At 41.0% G+C, this 18,660-nt stretch overlaps 1 protein-coding gene across 1 annotated transcript; it reads left to right on the plus strand.

Moving 5' to 3' along the window:
• The first annotated feature begins 495 nt into the window (after positions 1-495).
• Positions 496-17,235, plus strand: LOC115183717 (uncharacterized). Its single transcript, XM_029744789.1, has 13 exons — positions 496-509; positions 5,084-5,145; positions 5,696-5,844; positions 6,039-6,167; positions 6,315-6,426; positions 6,521-6,587; positions 6,687-6,733; positions 7,716-7,897; positions 8,028-8,141; positions 14,102-14,388; positions 14,521-14,619; positions 16,126-16,204; positions 16,961-17,235. Exons 2-13 carry the CDS (start codon positions 5,097-5,099, stop codon positions 16,970-16,972), a joined length of 1,326 nt encoding a protein of 441 aa, XP_029600649.1. The 5' UTR covers positions 496-509; positions 5,084-5,096; the 3' UTR covers positions 16,973-17,235.
• The last annotated feature ends 1,425 nt before the right edge of the window (positions 17,236-18,660 follow it).

Genomic DNA, 18,660 nt, shown 5'->3' on the forward strand with positions numbered 1-18,660 from the left:
CTGGTGTAACCATCATGTGCATCGCACATCTCCTTTGCCTAGAGTTGATCAGGCTGTTGATTGTGGCAGGTGGAATTCTGTTGATGCAGAGCGTCCCAAAACATGCTCACTGATTGACATATCTGGTGAGTGTGCAGGCCATGGAAGAATTGAGACATGTACAGCTTCCTGGAATTGTGTACAGATCCTTGCGACATGGGGCCGTGCATAATAATGCTGAAACATGAGGTGACGGCGGCGGATGAATGGCACGACAAGGGGCCTCAGGATCTCGTCACGGTATCTCTGTGCATTCAAATTACCATTGATAAAATGCAATTGTGTTCATTGTAGTTTATGCCTGCCCCATACCATAACCCCCTGCCACCGTGGGACACTCTGTTCACAACGTTGACATCAGCAAACCACTTACCAATACGACACCATACACAGTGTCTGCCATCTGCCCGGTACAGTTGAAACCGGGATTCTTTCGTGAAGAGCACACTTCTCCAGCGTGACCATCAAAGGTGAGCATTTGTCCACTGAAGTCAGTTACAACGCCGAACTGCAGTCAGGTCAAAATATCGGCGAGTTCGACGAGCACGCAGATGGGCTCCCCTGAGACGGTTTCTGACAGTTTGAGCACAAATTCTTTGGTTGTGCAAACCCACAGTTTCATCAGCTGTCTGGGTGGCTGGTCTCAGATGATCCAGCAGGTGAAGAAGCCAGATGAAGCTCCTGTGCAGGTGTGGTCAGACATGTTCTACAGTTGTGAGACCTGTTGCATGTCCTGCCAAATTCTCTAAAATGACATTGGAGGTGGCTTATGGTTGAGAAGTTTACATGAAATTATCTGGCCACAGCACTGTTGGACATTCCTGCAGTCAGCATGACAATTGCATGCTCCCTCAAAACTTGAGACATCTGTGGCATTGTGTTGTTGTGACAAAACTGCACATTTTAGAGTGGCCTTTTATTGTCCCCAGCAGAATGTACACCTGTATAATGATCATGCTGTTTAATCAGCTTCTTGATATGCCACACCTGTCAGGTGGATGGATTATCTTGTCAAAGGAGAAATGCTCACTAACAAGGATGTATATAAATTTGTGCACAACATGTTGAGAGAAATAAGCTTTTTGTGTGTATGGAACATTTCTGGGATCTTTGACTTTACATGTTGTGTTTATATTTTTGTTCAGAATATTATACTTTCTCTTAGCCTGTTCTGTCTTAATACATTCCTTAAGGTTTGCCTTAACTTCATAACTTATGGATGGATTTTGATCTGTTTTGGTACACAACTCCATTCCTCTGCACCAGTGTTAAGGAAATAGCTTTTTCCAGCCAGGCTCCTATAGCGCAGCGGTCTGATATTGGCAACACTGGCTCTGGTGTGATGCTATGAGAGTCTGTAATGAAATTAAAATGACCAGACAGGTAACTGAATGTCATGTACTACTTTAAAAACCATTAACAGTTTGATCTGCATCAACCAGAGATCAAATGGAAGCCAGTTCAGTTCCCTGAAAGGATTATGATCAGATTGTTCTGGGTTGTTGCTGAGTTACTGTTTAGCCTGTTTTCCATTGTCTCTCTAAGCAGTGTGTTCCAGTTTGTGGAATTTAAACATGGTTGCCATGGTATTCAAACAATGGTGTATTCCAACTTATTTGGTTCCAGACAGTAATGAAGTGGAGGGTAAATGCACTTAAAAACCATTTATCCACCTTCCATAATTTTACCTATGCGTTTCCCCACCTCTTGTAGAAAAATGAAGTTAAAGTAGAGGGAGCTTTACTTTAGTCATTGCATATGGCGATCAACCTTTCCCAACTACTTTAACTGGTTCCAGAGTAGCCTAAGAACACATGTTGTTTTGGTTTCTAATTTGGTTGGTTTCTCAGTATCTTGGCAGAGAACACACTGTAGGCCTAACATGGCATTTATGATTGATGCTCTAGACCAGAACTCACTCTAGGACAGGTATTCTGTCCGATTTGCCTTTTCTTGGATACTAGCAAATAAAAAGTCTAATTCAATATGATTATTAATGATAATTCTAAGGACTGTTGTCAGAAAAGGCAACATACAAACTCAACGCACATAGTCACTAACTGCTATCTCTGTGAATGTGAATGCCTTTTATGTAAGTAGTGTCTCAGAGGGTTGGCTACTGTGGCAGTGAAAATGCTAAACTTAGATCTTTTTAAGGGGACTTCTATTTTGAAAACTCATTATGAATGATGTTGACTAAATGTGTTATGAAGATTGTTATGAATGATACTGCAGCTAGCCAATTAGGTAACGTGACTGAACAAAGTGTAAACAAACGGTCAGCAACCTCGACGCGCGAGTAGTTTTAAAACAGCCATTGGCGTGGTTTATGAATGTAAAATGCGGTCCTGGCAGTCCACTTTTCTAAGATAAATATGTTGCTCCTGCAATATGGGGAAGATGTTTTGACCAGGATGGGCGAGAAGCAAGCACTTTTAACTGTAGCAAATGGCGTAACCATTTCCACTGTCAGTCTGAGCAGTGTGTGCCAGTTCTTGTTATTCAAACATGGTTTCCGTTCTCCTCACCCATAAACCCCATCTATGTTTTTGTAAATATGTACAGTACAAGTCAAAAGTTTGGACACACCTCATTCAAGGCTTTTTCTTAATTTTTTACTGTTTTCTACATTGTAGAAGAATAGTGAAGGCATCAAAACTATGAAATAACTCATATGGCATCGTGTAGTAAAAAAAGTGTTAAACAAATCAAAATATATTTGTGATTTTGGATTCTTCAAAGTAGCCACCCTTTGTCTTGATGACAACTTTACACACTCTTGAGATTCTCTCAACCAGCTTCACCTGGAATGCTTTTCCAACAGTCTTGGGTTCCCACATATGCTGAGCTCTTGTTGGCTGCTTTTCCTTCACTCTGCGGTCCAACTCATCCCAAACCATCTCAATTGGGTTGAGGGTGGGTGATTGTGGAGGCCAGGTCATCTGATGCAGCACTCCATTACTCTCATTCTTGGTCAAATAGTCCTTACACAGCCTGGATGTGTGCTGGGTCATTGTCCTGTTGAAAACAAATCATAGTCCCACTAAGATCAAACCAGATGGTATGGTGTATTGCTGCAGAATGCTGTGGTAGCCATGCTGGTCAAGTGTATCTTAAATTGTAAATAAATCACTGACAGTGTCACAGCAAAGCACCACCACAGCACTTTCTCCATTTCATGCTTCACTGTGGGAACCACACATGCAGATATCCTTCATTAACCTACTCTGCGTCTCACAAAGACACAGCAGTTGGAACCAAAAATCTGAAATTTGGACTCATCAGAACAAAGGACAGGTTTCCACCGGTCTAATGGTTGCTTTGTAGCAATTCGATCATGAATGCCTGATTCATGCAGTCTCCTCTGAACACTTGATGTTGAGATGTCTGTTAATTGAAATCTGTGAAGCATTTATTTGGGCTGCAATATCTGAGGCTGGAAACTAATGAACTTACCTTCTGAAGCAGAGGTAACACTGGGTCTTCCTTTCCTGTGGCGTCCTCATGAGAGCCAGTTTCATCATAGTGTTTGATGGTTTTTGCGACTGCATTTGAAGAAACTTTCAAAGTTCTTGAAATGTTCCGTATTGACTGACATTCATGTCTTAAAGTAATGATGGACTGTTGTTTCTCTTTGAGCTGTTCTTGCCATAATATGGACTTGGTCTTTTACCAAGAAGGGCTATCTTCTGTATACCAATCCTACCTGTGACGATATGAGGTTGGACCCAGGAGCAGAGAAGAGACCAGACGAGGAATCAGTGGTTAAGGATAAACTAAAAAACTTTACTGAGAAACGGTAACAGAAGGATCACAGTAACACTGGGAAAACAACAAACTATGGGGCTAGAAACTCACTCAGGAGACAAACACACACGGCAATCAAATCAAGCTACATGAACGGGAAACAGAAAACACACCTCTCTTAAAACCTGTTGGGGCTAGGGGGAAGTATTTGCACGGCCGGATAAAAAACGTACCCGATTTAAACTGGTTACTACTCTTGCCCAGAAACGAGAATATGCATATAATTAGTAGATTTGGATAGAAAACACTCTAAAATATCTAAAACTGTTTGAATGGTGTCTGTGAGTATAACAGAACTCATATGGCAGGCCAAAACCTGAGAAGATTCCATACAGGAAGTGCCCTGTCTGACAATTTGTTCTCCTTCTGTTGCATCTCTATCGAAAATACAGCATATCTGCTGTAACGTGACATTTTCTAAGGCTTCCATTGGCTCTCAGAAGGCGCCAGAAAGTGTAATGACGTGTCTCCTGTCTCTGGGCGAAGAACAGCAGGAGTATTTGTGAGTGGTCAGGCTGAGAACAGTGACACTGGAGATGCGCGTTCATGAGAATTCTCTTTTTTTTTCTTTCAGCCTTTGAATGAATACAACGTCGCCCGGTTGGAATATTATCGCTATTTTAAGAGAAAAGTAGCATAAAAATAGATTTTAAACAGCATTTGACATGCTTCGAAGTACGGTAATGGAATATTTTGAAATTTTATGTCACGAAATGCACTCGCGCGTCACCCTTCGGATAGTGACTTGAACGAACGAACAAAACGGAGCTATTTGGATATAACTATGGATTATTTGGAACCAAAACAACATTTGTTGTTGAAGTAGAACTCCTGGGAGTGCATTCTGACGAAGAACAGCAAAGGTAATCCAATTTTTCTTATAGTAAATCTGAGTTTGGTGAGGGCCAAACTTGGTGGGTGTCAAATTAGCTAGCCGTGATGGCAGGCTATGTACTCAGAATATTGCAAAATTTTAAATTAAGTTATGTTAAATGCATAATGTACGATTCTAGCGCAATGACTGGAAGTCTACAGGTACATTAGCAATGCTACCGTACCTGGAGACTTCCAGTCATTGTGCTAATGCTATATAGCATTTGCTCGTGAAACAACCACTACCTTCCTTCATAATGCGCACAGAGACGTTAAAATGGTATTCATGATCCCTTTAACACTATTAAAGGTTATTAAATGTTAAGTTATGTTATGTAACATAATATCATTGTTTCCTCTGTAGATCGGTTGTTAGGATGTCTCTGCTGCTTTGTTGGGCAGTGATGGCTCTGCACCTCGCAACAGGTAAATATAAAAGTTGAAACTTGAAATGAAACAGTGTGTGTGTAAATAGTTTAATTCAATGATAAAGAACACCTTCTGTGTTCTGTAATTTAAAAAACCATGTAACCTATATTTAACTAGGAAGGTCAGGTAACTCTTTATCCACAATATAGCAGGTGGTGTAAAGCCATAACACATACATTTTTCCAGCATCAGACTTTGATTGATAACGTCAAAGGCCACACACAAGTCTAACAAAACAGCTCCCACAATCTTTTTATCATGATTTTCACTCAGCCAATCATCAACCATTTTTGTAAGCGCCGTGCATGTTGAATGTCCTTCTCTATAAGCGTGCTGAAAGTCTGTTGTCAATTTGTTAACTGTAAAATTGCATGGTATCTGGTCAAACACAACTTTAAATTCTAGAAAGTAATTGAGGTGCTACTTGATCTAGCTTAGTTTGCACTTTTGGGATTATTCCATTAATTGCTTCAATGTACCAGGTAAACTAAGTCAACCACAGCTCTTGAACAGTACATACTGTCGGTGTGTGTTGTTGTTCTTCCAGGGGTGGATGCTGCCTCGGGGGTGGTGAACACTACAGAGGAGGAGGTGGAAGGGGTGGACTCCCAGTCACCATGCCCAGCCGGGTGGCATCAGAATGAGCATCGCTGCTTCTCCTTCTACCCCGTCTGGGCCACCTGGGCCACTGCAGAGGTAACACTTGTAACAGGGAGAGACAATTACTAATTACTACTACTATTTCACAACCATTGATACTTCAAGACTAGCAAGCACACATTTACTTCAGGAAATGTCAATTTCTAGCCTGCATTGATCTTTGCTCCCTGAGGTACTGCCTGGGCTTTAGCTCAGCGAGCTAACACAGTGTTCTCTGGCTGTCCCTCTAGTCGTACTGCTCCCAGCACAGAGGGAACCTGGTGTCGGTTCACAGCCCTGGTCAACAGATGTTTGTCCAGGATCTGGTCAGGAGACACACATACCAGCCGGTCTGGATAGGAGGCTACGATGCAGCTCAGGTAAACTGGGTCAATAATTCATCAGTCAGTCAGTCTGTCAATCAATCTGTCAAATGTCTACAGGTTACACAGGCAAAAGCTCAATGTACTTTCTGTTTAAAAACAAAAAGCCGTGGAATCAACCAATCAATGTTTTTCTGTGATAAGGAGGGGATGTGGCTGTGGAGTGACGGCTCTGCTGTTGACGATGTTTACTGGGAGGAGGATGAGCCCAGTAACTCTGGACAGGGGGAGAACTGTATGGAGCTACACACTGGAGGTACACACACACACACACACACACACACACACACACACACACTCTGAGTACATTGAAATAACTGAAGTGTGATTTGTTGTTGCCTTGACAACAGGTGGGCAGGGCTGGAATGACGTGTCCTGTGGAGAGCTGAGGTTCTATGTGTGTTCGATGGAGACAAGGTAGCAGGATAACACTGTCTTGTATCTGGACATGTTTTCACAGAGACCATATTAACACTAAATTACATTCATGTATTTATTTTCTTCATTTTCTTTTAGATCTGGTTTAGCAGCATTACCAAGTCAGAAAAAAGCACACGAGAGAGGTAGGAATGTTTTGTCCCATTGCCTAGGCTTGCCAGATCTAAGAGATCAAGAAGTTTCTGATGTCTGATAGTGGTTAGTTACAGGTACAGTTCCTTGTTGAATGGCACTCTGACATTAAGAAGATGACAGCTGTCTGATGATTAATGACACTTGTGAACGCATTGCCCTTTAAAACGTGTTGACCGATCTGGAATTGTTTTTAAACTATTAAGCTTTTTTTCCTCCTAGAGAATCTGTTCCTCTTTAATGGGATATCTTCAACATTATAAAGTTCCCTTTATTTAAATCTCCCATTTTAAATCTGACTTCCAACATTCTGTTCACTCTAAACAATGTGACTTTGACACGAATCAGCTATTTTGACCCCTTTCCCAGTAGCTTCGACAAAAACGTAGAGCATATTATTAGTCTACTCTGCTATTCAAATCTAAAATTAGAACAGAAATAACTTATACCAGTCAAACTATACAGCTGTTTTGGTAACTGCATCAACTAGTTTAATGTAGCTAACTTCCCACTGTTGAATTAACTGCTATATAACTAGTTTAATGTAGCTAACTTCCCACTGTTGAATTAACTGCTATATAACTAGTTTAATGTAGCTAACGTCCCACTGTTGAATTAACTGCTATATAACTAGTTTAATGTAGCTAACGTCCCACTGTTGAATTAACTGCTATATAACTAGTTTAATGTAGCTAACTTCCCACTGTTGAATCAACTGCTATATAACTAGCAATGTGAAACATGTATTTCTAGATGAAACACTGACTAAGTTGGGTGAATAAGTGACTGTATGATTGTATGTGTTGTAATAGTCAATTAAAAAATGTGCTTAGAGTTTTGAAACAACTGTCTTTTTGATGAACTGTTTTGAGTTTTGTACAAAGCGTTGCTAAAATTTACCACATACTTGTGAAAACTGCACCAAAGCAATACAAACAAAAATATATATCTTTCTCTCTCTCTCCCCCGGCCCAGAGCTGGTTGAAGAGGTGAGTATTTATGACGTCCTGTGGGAGACCAGTAAGAGAGTAGCAGATGAGACCCTCTACTCAGCCTTCCTCAGAGGGATGTATTCCAGACGTCTGCCTGCCCACTGCTATGCTGACTTCTGCCACCAGGAGATGCTATACCTGGACAGAGTCATCACCATGCTGCAGGTGAAAAGAAAATACATTAAATAAAACAAATACCGTAACGTTTTACTTACTATGACTGTGATACGTGGTTGTCATCCCTAGCTATCTGAAGATAAGTTGCTCTGTGTGTGTAAATGTGTGTATGAGCCAGGTGCTGATCAGAACAGTCCAGGGTCCTCCAGACATCATGCAGTTTCTCCAGAGAACACATCAACGCTACCAAGAGTCTCTGAAGGAGGCCCAGAACCAAACTCCACAACACCTGGTAAGAAGCTGTTATAACAATCACCCTTAATATACCATTTAAGATAATATATCTTTATATACAATTTAAGATAATATATCTTAATATGCAATTTAAGATAATATATCTTAATATATATTTTAAGACAACATATCTTAATATACAGTATATTACGCAGTAGCTAAAGCTTAATAATAGCCACACCATACCAAACCTTCACAAACGTTTATTAACTTTATTAAGGTAATATCTCAAGTAAATCAAGCCATTGTTTATAGGGAAAATACAGGCAGAAGAGTGAATGTAAACCAGGGAAAAAATGCACTTCCCTCCACTGTGCCCAATAAAATACCATACAACCCTTCCCAAAGCAAAAAAACATGGACAACCCTGCCCAATTTTGGACCCCCCCCCCCCTCCTAACCTGTAAATTTAGATCTGTCCCGTAAACTATAGAAAAGTAGGTAGTCTTTGAATTTGTAGTCTCACTCAACCCTCCCACTTTTACCACTGCATTTCATATACAGTTTCTGTAGCCAAGTCTCCCTCTTTTCCTCAGAGAAAATGGCTTGATTCTACTGTTCAAAAGACATGACCCATAACCCCGATGCTACGGTTTTTTATTTTTATCATGATTTGGCTGGCCGCATTTTACATTCATAAAGCATATCGCGGGCCGTTCTAAAACTAGGCTACTTGTGGACCGGACCGTTAACCATTTGTTTAGGATACACCTTGATCAGTCATGTTACCTCATTAGCTAGCTATAGTTAACTACCTAGGGGTGCGTTCAGCAGGATCAAGAATAAACATGCCTCTCTGATTGATGAAAAAGGAATAACGGCGGTAATATTCATAGAATTTCTGTCTTAGGTCTCATTTTATGTAGTGTCGTGTTGTCTCTCTTGTTGTGGTGTGTGAGTGTGTCTTAAGTTTACATACACTTAGGTTATGTCGATATAAAACTCGTTTTTCAACCTCTCCACAAATGTCTTGTTAACAAACTATAGTTATCGCAAGACGGTTAGGACATCTACTTTGTGCATGATACAAGTCATTTTTCCAACAATTGTTTACAGACAGATTATTTCACTTATAACTCACTGTATCACAATTCCAGTGGGTCAGAAGTTTACATACACTAAGTTGACTGTGCCTTTAAACAGCTTGGAAAATTCCAGAAAATGATGTCATGGCTTTAGAAGCATCTGATAGGCTAATTGACATCATTTTAGTCAATTGGAGGTGTACCTGTGGATGTATTTAAAGGCCTACCAAACTCAGTGCCTCTTTGCTTGACATCATGGGAAAATCAAAAGAAATCAGTCAAGACCTCAAAAAACATATTGTAGACCTCCACAAGTCTGGTTCATCCTTGGGAGCAATTTCCAAACGCCTGAAGGTACGCATCCGTCATACTGCTCAGGAAGGAGATGTGTTCTGTCTCCTAGAGATTAACTTATTTTTGTGCGAGAAGTGCAAATCAATCGCAAAACAGCAAAGGACCTGGTGAAGATGCTGGAGAAAACGGGTAGAAAAGTATCTATATCCACAGTAAAACGAGTCCTATATCGACATAACATGAAAGGCCGCTCAGCAAGGAAGAAGCCACTGCTCCAAAACCGCCATAAAAAAAGGTGGCAGCATGATGTTGTGGGGGTGCTTTGCTGCAGGAGAGACTGGTGCGCTTCACAAAATAGATGGCAAACTTATGTGGATATATTGAAGCAACATCTCAAAACATCAGTCAGGAAGTTAAACCTTGGTCGCAAATGGGTGTTCCAAATGGACAATGACCCCAAGCATACTTGCAAAGTTGTGGTAAAATAGCTTAAGGTTAACAAAGTCAAGGTATTGGAGTGGTCATCACAAATCCCTGACCTCAATCCCATAGAAAATGTGTGGGCAGAATTGAAAAAGTGTGTGTGAGCGAGGACGCCTACAAACCTGATTCAGTTACACCAGCTCTGTCAGGAGGAATGGGCCAAAATTCACCGAACTTATTGTGGGAAGGTTGTAGAAGGCTACCCGAAACGTTTGACCCAAGTTAAACATTTTGAAGGCAATGCTACCAAATACTAATTGAGTTTATGTTAACTTCTGACCCACTGGGAATGTGACGAAAGAAATAAAAGCTGAAATACATCAATCTCTCTACTATTATTCTGACATTTCACATTCTTAAAATAAAGTTGTGATCCTAAGTGAACTAAAACAGGGAATTTGTACTGGGATTAAATGTCAGGAATTGTGAAAAACTGAGTTTAAATGTATTTGGCTAAGGTGTATTTAAACTTTTGACTTCAACTGTATGTACATGAAGGCAGGGTAAAGTGACAAGGCATCAGGATAGATGTCAAGCAAAGAGTCACTGAGTTTGTAGGCCTTGAAATACATCCACAAGTACACCTCCAATTGACTCAAATGATGTAAATTAGCCTATCAGTCCACAGTTATCTTCTGGGTGACTCTCAAAAAACTTGGCTTGACCACAAACCCAAGGGCTCTTTTAAATGTAACCAGTGCAACCATTGCCGAAATATTGCACAGAAAAAGTGTTTTGCTGAGACTGCTTCCAAAATGGAGTATTACGCCAAGCATTTCATTAACTGCAAAACCACTCATGCCATCTATAGATTGGAATGTCCACAGTGCAAGGTGTTCTAAATTGGACGGACAAAGAGACGCCTTCAAGACCGCTTAGCGGAACACAAGTATGCCATACGGGTAGGCAATAAATACTACCCCATGGCAAGGCACTACAAGTCCTTACACCATGGCAACCCTGCCTCCCTACAAGCTATGGGTATTGATCATGTTCCGGCCTCTATTAGAAAAGGGGACCGTCTTAAACAGTTAAACCAAAGGGAACGTTTTTGGATTTATAAACTACAGGCCACTAAGTACCCTGGTTTAAATGAAGATATGGATTTCTCACCCTTCCTGTAGGGTCGTGATAGGTCCATTTGCTGTCATCTAGTGGACATTTTGCTCAATTGCCCTCAGCTATGTTTAGACTGTTGTTGTTCATGTTTGGCTGTGTTCTAGTGTACTATGGAATATACTGCTTTCTTATTCTTCACACTTCTCCCAGTCATATTTAAGGTTAGAACTACCTTTCTAAGTGTTCTGATACTTCCAGCTTGGAGTTGTATTTTTATGATAACATAGCTACGGTATTTCACTTTTTAATGTGTATAGTATTGCTTACTAGGTGTGTCCAATCAATTTTGTAACCACTCCCTCTTCAAATTAGGGCTAATTGGAAAAGCTGTTCAAAATAGGACATTGTATTATTTCTTTGTACTCCCTGACGAAGGCCATGCAGGCGAAACATGTCGGATTTTTAAAACTTTGTTTCTATTGAACATGCCATACATATAAAGGTATTTTAATTACTTACATGAAGAGTGCCTTGGTCCTCCTTTCTTTCTGATGACCAATTCACTCCTTTCACCAAAGAGCACCTTCTGTCTACCAAAATGTACTATTGTGGACCTTAGTAGCGCTTCCCTTCCTCCTCTTTCTACTAGCCTATCAGAAGCTTCCAAAGCCATGACATCATTTTCTGGAATTTTCCCAACTGTTTATAGGCACAGTCAAGTTAGTGTACGTAAACTTCTGACCCACTGGGATTGTGATACAGTGAGATATAAGTGAAATAAATCTGTTGTGTCATGCACAAAGTAGAGGTCCTAACCGACTTGCCAAAACTATAATTTGTTGACAAGAAATTTGTGGAGTGGTTGAAAAATGAGTTTTACTGACTCCAACCTAAGTGTATGTAAACTTCCGACTTCAACTGTACCTACTTCAAATACCTTAGTATTATCTATCGTGATGCATAGTCACTTTACCCTGCCTTCATGTACATACTCTATCAACCTCAAATGCCTTATACCTCTGCACATTGATCTGGTACTGGTACTTCCTGTATATAGATCCACATTGATCTGGTACTGGTACTCCCTGTATATAGCTCCACATTGATCTGGTACTGGTATTCCCTGTATATAGCTCCACATTGACCTGAGACTGGTACTTCCGTTATATAGCTCCACATTGATCTGGTACTGGTACTTCCTGTACATAGCTCCACATTGATCTGGTACTGGTACTTCCGTTATATAGATCCACATTGATCTGGTACTCCCTGTATATAGCTCCATATTGATCTGGTACTCCCTGTATATAGCTCCATATTGATCTGGTACTGGTACTTCCTGTATATAGCTCCACAATGATCTGGTACTGGTACTCCCTGTATATAGCTCCACATTGATCTGGTACTGGTACTACCTGTATATAGCTCCACATTGATCTGGTACTGGTACTTCCTGTATATAGCTCCACATTGATCTGGTACTGGTACTCCCTGTATATAGCTCCACATTGATCTGGTACTGGTACTCCCTGTACATAGCTCCACATTGATCTGGTACTGGTACTCCCTGTATATAGCTCCACATTGATCTGAGACTGGTACTTCCGTTATATAGCTCCACATTGATCTGGTACTGGTACTTCCTGTATATAGCTCCACATTGATCTGGTACTCCCTGTATATAGCTCCACATTGATCTGGTACTGGTACTTCCTGTATATAGCTCCACATTGATCTGGTACTCCCTGTATATAGCTCCACATTGATCTGGTACTGGTACTTCCGTTATATAGATCCACATTGATCTGGTACTGGTATTCCCTGTATATAGCTCCACATTGATCTGGTACTGGTACTTCCTGTATATAGCTCCATATTGATCTGGTACTGGTATTTCATGTATATAGCTCCATATTGATCTGGTACTGGTATTCCCTGTATATAGCTCCATATTGATCTGGTACTGGTACTTCCTGTATATAGCTCCACATTGATCTGGTACTGGTACTCCCTGTATATAGCTCCACATTGATCTGGTACTGGTACTACCTGTATATAGCTCCACATTGATCTGGTACTGGTACTCCCTGTATATAGCTCCACAATGATCTGGTACTGGTATTCCCTGTATATAGCTCCACATTGATCTGGTACTGGTACTCCCTGTATATAGCTCCACATTGATCTGGTACTGGTACTTCCTGTATATAGCTCCACATTGATCTGGTACTGGTATTCCCTGTATATAGCTCCACATTGATCTGGTACTGGTACTCCCTGTATATAGCTCCACATTGATCTGGTACTGGTATTCCCTGTATATAGCTCCACATTGATCTGGTACTGGTACTTCCTGTATATAGCTCCATGTTTGATCTGGTACTGGTACTTCCTGTATATAGCTCCACATTGATCTGGTACTGGTACTCCCTGTATATAGCTCCACATTGATCTGGTACTGGTATTCCCTGTATATAGCTCCACATTGATCTGGTACTGTTACTTCCTGTATATAGCTCCACATTGATCTGGTACTGGTACTTCCTGTATATAGCTCCACATTGATCTGGTACTGGTACTTCCTGTATATAGCTCCATATTGATCTGGTACTGGTACTTCCTGTATATAGCTCCATATTGATCTGGTACTTCCTGTATATAGCTCCACATTGATCTGGTACTGGTACTTCCTGTATATAGCTCCACATTGATCTGGTACTGGTACTTCCTGTATATAGCTCCATATTGATCTGGTACTTCCTGTATATAGCTCCATATTGATCTGGTACTGGTACTTCCTGTTTTTAGCTCCACATTTATTTTATTCCTCCTGTTACTTTTATTTGTGTTATGTTTTAACTCTGCATCTTTGGGAAGGGCTTGTTAGCATTTCACAGTAAAGTCTACACCAGTTGTATTCAGTGCATGTGACAAATAAATGTAATTCGATTTTCCTCCTCCTCCTTCTGCCTACAGAACCAGTCCTCCATCCAGCCCTCTGCAGCTGTGCTTCAGTACCTTCAGACCTTCCATAACCACATAGTAAACTCCCTGTCTCTCTTCCTCCTCCATCTCCTCCTCCTCCTCCTGCCTACAGAACCTGTCCTCCATCCAGCCCTCTGCAGCCGTGCGTCAGTACCTCCAGAGCTTCCATGACATTGTGAATGAGGAGCCCATCTACTGGCTGGTGTCTCTGCTGCCCAGAGCCCTGCTCAGACCTTACTTGGCAAAGAACCTGCCCCTGGGAGAGAGGACCAGACCAGGCCCCAGGCCCTGCCTCTACCCCTGGCTAAGCCTCTTCCCCTGCCCCTGCTACCAGTGGGGGGGAGAGGACATGAAGTCAGACCAGAGGAACCAGAAAGACAAGTCAGGGACATATTACAGGTATCTTGAAGTTTATAGCCTATGGAGGTTTAATGTGTCTCAACTCAACTCACAACACATTGTTGTGTTTAATCTTGTCAAGTGTCGTGATATTGTGGAGTGTCGCTTTTCTTACCTTGTCTCTCTCTCCAGGCCTCTACTGGAGAAGTACCAGGATGTGATAGATGTCTATAAGGCTGTCAACATCTTCAGAGTCCAGATGATCAACGAGAAGGCTCTCTTCACCTCCAGGTGCGGTTAGCCCAACTTAGGTCTACAGTTAGCCTGACTTAGGTTTTCAGTTAGCCTGACTTAGGTCTACAGCTAGCCTGACTTAGGTCTACAGTTAGCCTGACTTAGGTCTACAGTTAGCCTGACTTAGGTCTACAGTTAGCCTGACTTAGGTCTACAGTTAGCCTGGTCCTGCTATCTAAGTTTACAGTTAGCCAGGTCCTGCTATCTAAGTTTACAGTTAGCCAGGTCCTGCTATCAAATTCTACAGTTAGCTTGGTCCTGCTAAACAAGTCTTGCCAGGTCTCCCTCTCAAAACAGGCTCTCAACCCTACGGATCTCCATAGCCTGGGTGCCAGTCTAATTTGTGATATCATTCTACTCCTTGTCAACATAATTTGGCATATGACATGGAGTACAGGAAGTGGAATCCCAACCAGGGAATTTGGTTTGTTGAAGTTGTGGGAACGTACATTTTTGGTTTACCATTGGTTCTGGGCAGGAAGCAATAACTTTACTGAACGGTAAAACGGAATTCTGAAAACTTAGCCTGTTCTGGGAACGTTAAGTTTTAGGTTCCAGGGAGGTTTCTGAGAACGTCTTACTATGGTTCCAGGGAGGTTTCTGAGAACGTCTTAATATGGTTCCAGGGAGGTTTCTGAGAACGTCTTACTATGGTTCCAGTGAGGTTTCTGAGAACGTCTCACTATGGTTCCAGTGAGGTTTCTGAGAATGTCTTACTACGGTTCCAGGGAGGTTTCTGAGAGCGTCTTACTATGGTTCCAGTGAGGTTTCTGAGAACGTCTTACTATGGTTCCAGAGAGTTTTCTGAGAACGTCTTACTGTGGTTCCAGGGAGGTTTCTGAGAACGTCTTACTATGGTTCCAGTGAGGTTTCTGAGAACGTCTAACTATGGCTCCAGGGAGGTTCTGAGAACGTCTTACTATGATTCCAGGGAGGTTTCTGAGAACGTCTTACTATGGTTCCAGGGAGGTTCTGAGAACGTCTAACAATGGTTCCAGGGACGTTTCTGAGAACGTCTTACCATGGTTCCCCGAACATTTTCCTGTGAGGTTTAATTTTAATGCTCAGAGAAACGGAATTATAGGTTATTTGGAGTTTTTTTTTTAGTTCTTTAAAACGTTCACTGAATGTTTCAATAATACTTTTAACAAAAGTTTTAGCTTTTTTAAGCTTAACTTTTTTAAAGTCCAAGCACAAATAGGACAAGGGGCGCAACTTTGTGCGCTAGCTGGGATGTTAGCACAAAACAGGTTTGGATTTCAGGCTCTCAGTGAAACACTACAGTAGAACACGTGTATCACATTAACCAGGTGATCTCTGTATTAATGTTAAATATCTCTGTGATGTTCATCTCTGTATTACTAGCTGGCAGCGTAATATATCTGAGGTCATATATAATGTGTTCTCCGGATGGAGCGTCCTAATACTTTTAAATATCAAATCAATTCTATAAATCAATGAATATCTTATGTAATCTAATCCGTCTGTGTAATGTTATCCTAGTTGGTTTCCCACTGGTGACGAGGAGGAAGTGGAAGACCAACCCAACCTGTGGTCTGTGGAGTCTGGACCTGACGTTAGGGTGAGTGACATATTTATCTTGTATTGAAATCAGTCGAGGATTGTGCACATTTAAAAAAAAGAAAATGCACCTTTATTTAACCAGGTAGGCTAGTTGAGAACAAGTTCTCATTTACAACTGCGACCTGGCCAAGATAAAGCAATGCAGTTCGACACATACAACAACACAGAGTTACACATGGAATAAACAAACATACAGTCAATAATACAGTAGAAAAGTCTATATACAGTGTGTGCAAATGAGGTAAGATAAGGGAGGTAAGGCAATAAATAAGCCATAGGGGCGAAATAATTACAAAGTAGCAATTAAACACTGGAGGGATAGATGTGCAAAAGATGAATGTGCAAGTACAGATACTGGGGTGCAAAGGAGCAAGATAAATACATAAATACAGTATGGGGATGAGGTAGTTGGATGGGCTATTTACAGATGGGCTATATACAGGTGCAGTGATCTGTGATGATTGATAATGTGACTGTTTTTCTTTTCAACATTTACATGTATTTTCTAACACACTGCCCCCCCTCCCAAAACAGTTATTGTTTGCAAAACCCCCAATTTAGACCAGCCCACTGTGCTTAAAGATGGACCGGACCATCTGGCCCCAAACTTTCTTATGGCCAGTTCGTTTCTGGTTTATAGTGACTCTATTGGGACAGCTATGTCAGGAGAGTCTTACAGATAAAATGTGTTATCGTTCATTGGTCTTGTTTGTCCTGTTCCTTAAATCTGTTTGTTTCTGTCTCTCTTCTCTAGGTGAAGCTGTAGCAGTGCAGCTGTAGAATACAGGGAGCTGTGTGTGTATGGCTGTGTGTGTTGGCTTTCACACTGGGCAGGACTGTTCCTCTTGTCAGACATATTCCAATATGTCACTTTTATGTTTGAAACTTCCCCCCCAACAACTACTGTTTAAACTGTATTAATGCAAAAACAGAATGAATGTACACATCTAATAATTGTCAACAAAGGAGCTACAATAAAATAAAAAACTATTTAGGTAATAAAATCATAGAATGAAACAGCGTGAAATGTAAAACTGTATTTTCTTATGGGTGTTGCAATATGAATATTACACAGATAATCACATTGCTGTGCTCTTCCACAATCAGAAGAATTGCTCTGGCTAGCCAATAAACAGATGGTATTGCTTCCAAGAATTGACCAATCAGAAAAAGCTAAGATTGCCCCACTGTCAGTGGACCAGTTTTTGAATGCTCCATTGTATAAACTATTGTATTTTTCCTATGTTCATGTTTTATATTCATGTTGGATCCATCGATTTCAAACAATTAGACAATAGTTGTCCCTATCACGTCTTCCTCAAATTCTGTCTTTAATTTTTTCCTGGATTTACAATCAAAACAACTTGGCTAACATTATGGTTTCTATGTAAACCTGTTCTTAAATGAATAGATCAAACCCTTTCTCTTTGGGAAGTACCAAACGTAACTCCTGTTAACACTTTCACCCTTCTGGGTATAACGTGTGAAGTTCCAATCCTGACGAGTGGAATGAGAAAAATAGAGGGGTTTATATCAGAATTTATGGTCTGGATGACAATGACAGATTTACATGGCGAGCAGCGAGGATAGTTAGAAACCTGATGTTTTCTCCTGTCAGATTTACATGGTGAGGAGCGAGGATAGTTAGAAACCTGATGTTTTCTCCTGTCAGATTTACATGGTGAGGAACGAGGATAGTTAGAAACCTGATGTTTTCTCCTGTCAGATTTACATGGCGAGGATAGTTAGAAACCTGATGTTTTCTCCTGTCAGATTTACATGGCGAGGAGCGAGGATAGTTAGAAACCTGATGTTTTCTCCTGTCAGATTTACATGGTGAGGATAGTTAGAAACCTGATGTTTTGTCCAGTCAGATTTACATGGTGAGGAGCGAGGATAGGTAGAAACCTGATGTTTTCTCCTGCCAGATTTACATGGTAAGAAAAAAGAAGCATACAATTAATGATTTTAGAGTGAATACAGCAGCTGATGTCAGGATTCCATACTGGGTCGGCGTCTGTGAGTGTTTCATTGTTGGTAGAACATGAGTCCAGAATTCGCTCCAATTATTCATTCTTGGTAGTGCAACCGCAACCTCCAAACGTGTGTGTGCGCACCTCCGCTCACGGCCACCAGGGGGAACCAGTACATCCAGCCAGCTCCCTGCACCAGGTAGATGAGGGGAGAGGGCTGAGGTCGAACAAGAAACTTTTCCAATGGGTCTCCTTGTTCTGTGGGAAGTTTGTTGTAGTTATCATCTATGGTACAATGGAATAATAAAGCACATAAAAGAGCTGCCCATTCTGTCTCATAAATATACCCCACAATGCATACAGTTATGACCTAGTGTTATGACCTAGTGTTATGTTAGCTAGCTACATAGTTGCCTTTGTATCATGATAAGGTGTAGTACTGAAACTATCGAGGTTACCTAGCCAGCTACACTTTCAAAGT

This window comes from Salmo trutta, unplaced genomic scaffold (genome assembly GCF_901001165.1).
Source record: "Salmo trutta unplaced genomic scaffold, fSalTru1.1, whole genome shotgun sequence".
NCBI lineage: Eukaryota > Metazoa > Chordata > Actinopteri > Salmoniformes > Salmonidae > Salmo > Salmo trutta.

Bases quoted from the DNA above. Each gene is read 5' to 3' on its own strand.
- LOC115183717 (XM_029744789.1), top strand. From the start codon at position 5,097: ATGTCTCTGCTGCTTTGTTGGGCAGTGATGGCTCTGCACCTCGCAACA. The intron at 14,389-14,520 runs GTATCTTGAAGT...CTCTCTCTCCAG, and splicing joins AAGTCAGGGACATATTACAG to GCCTCTACTGGAGAAGTACC. The intron at 14,620-16,125 runs GTGCGGTTAGCC...ATGTTATCCTAG, and splicing joins AAGGCTCTCTTCACCTCCAG to TTGGTTTCCCACTGGTGACG.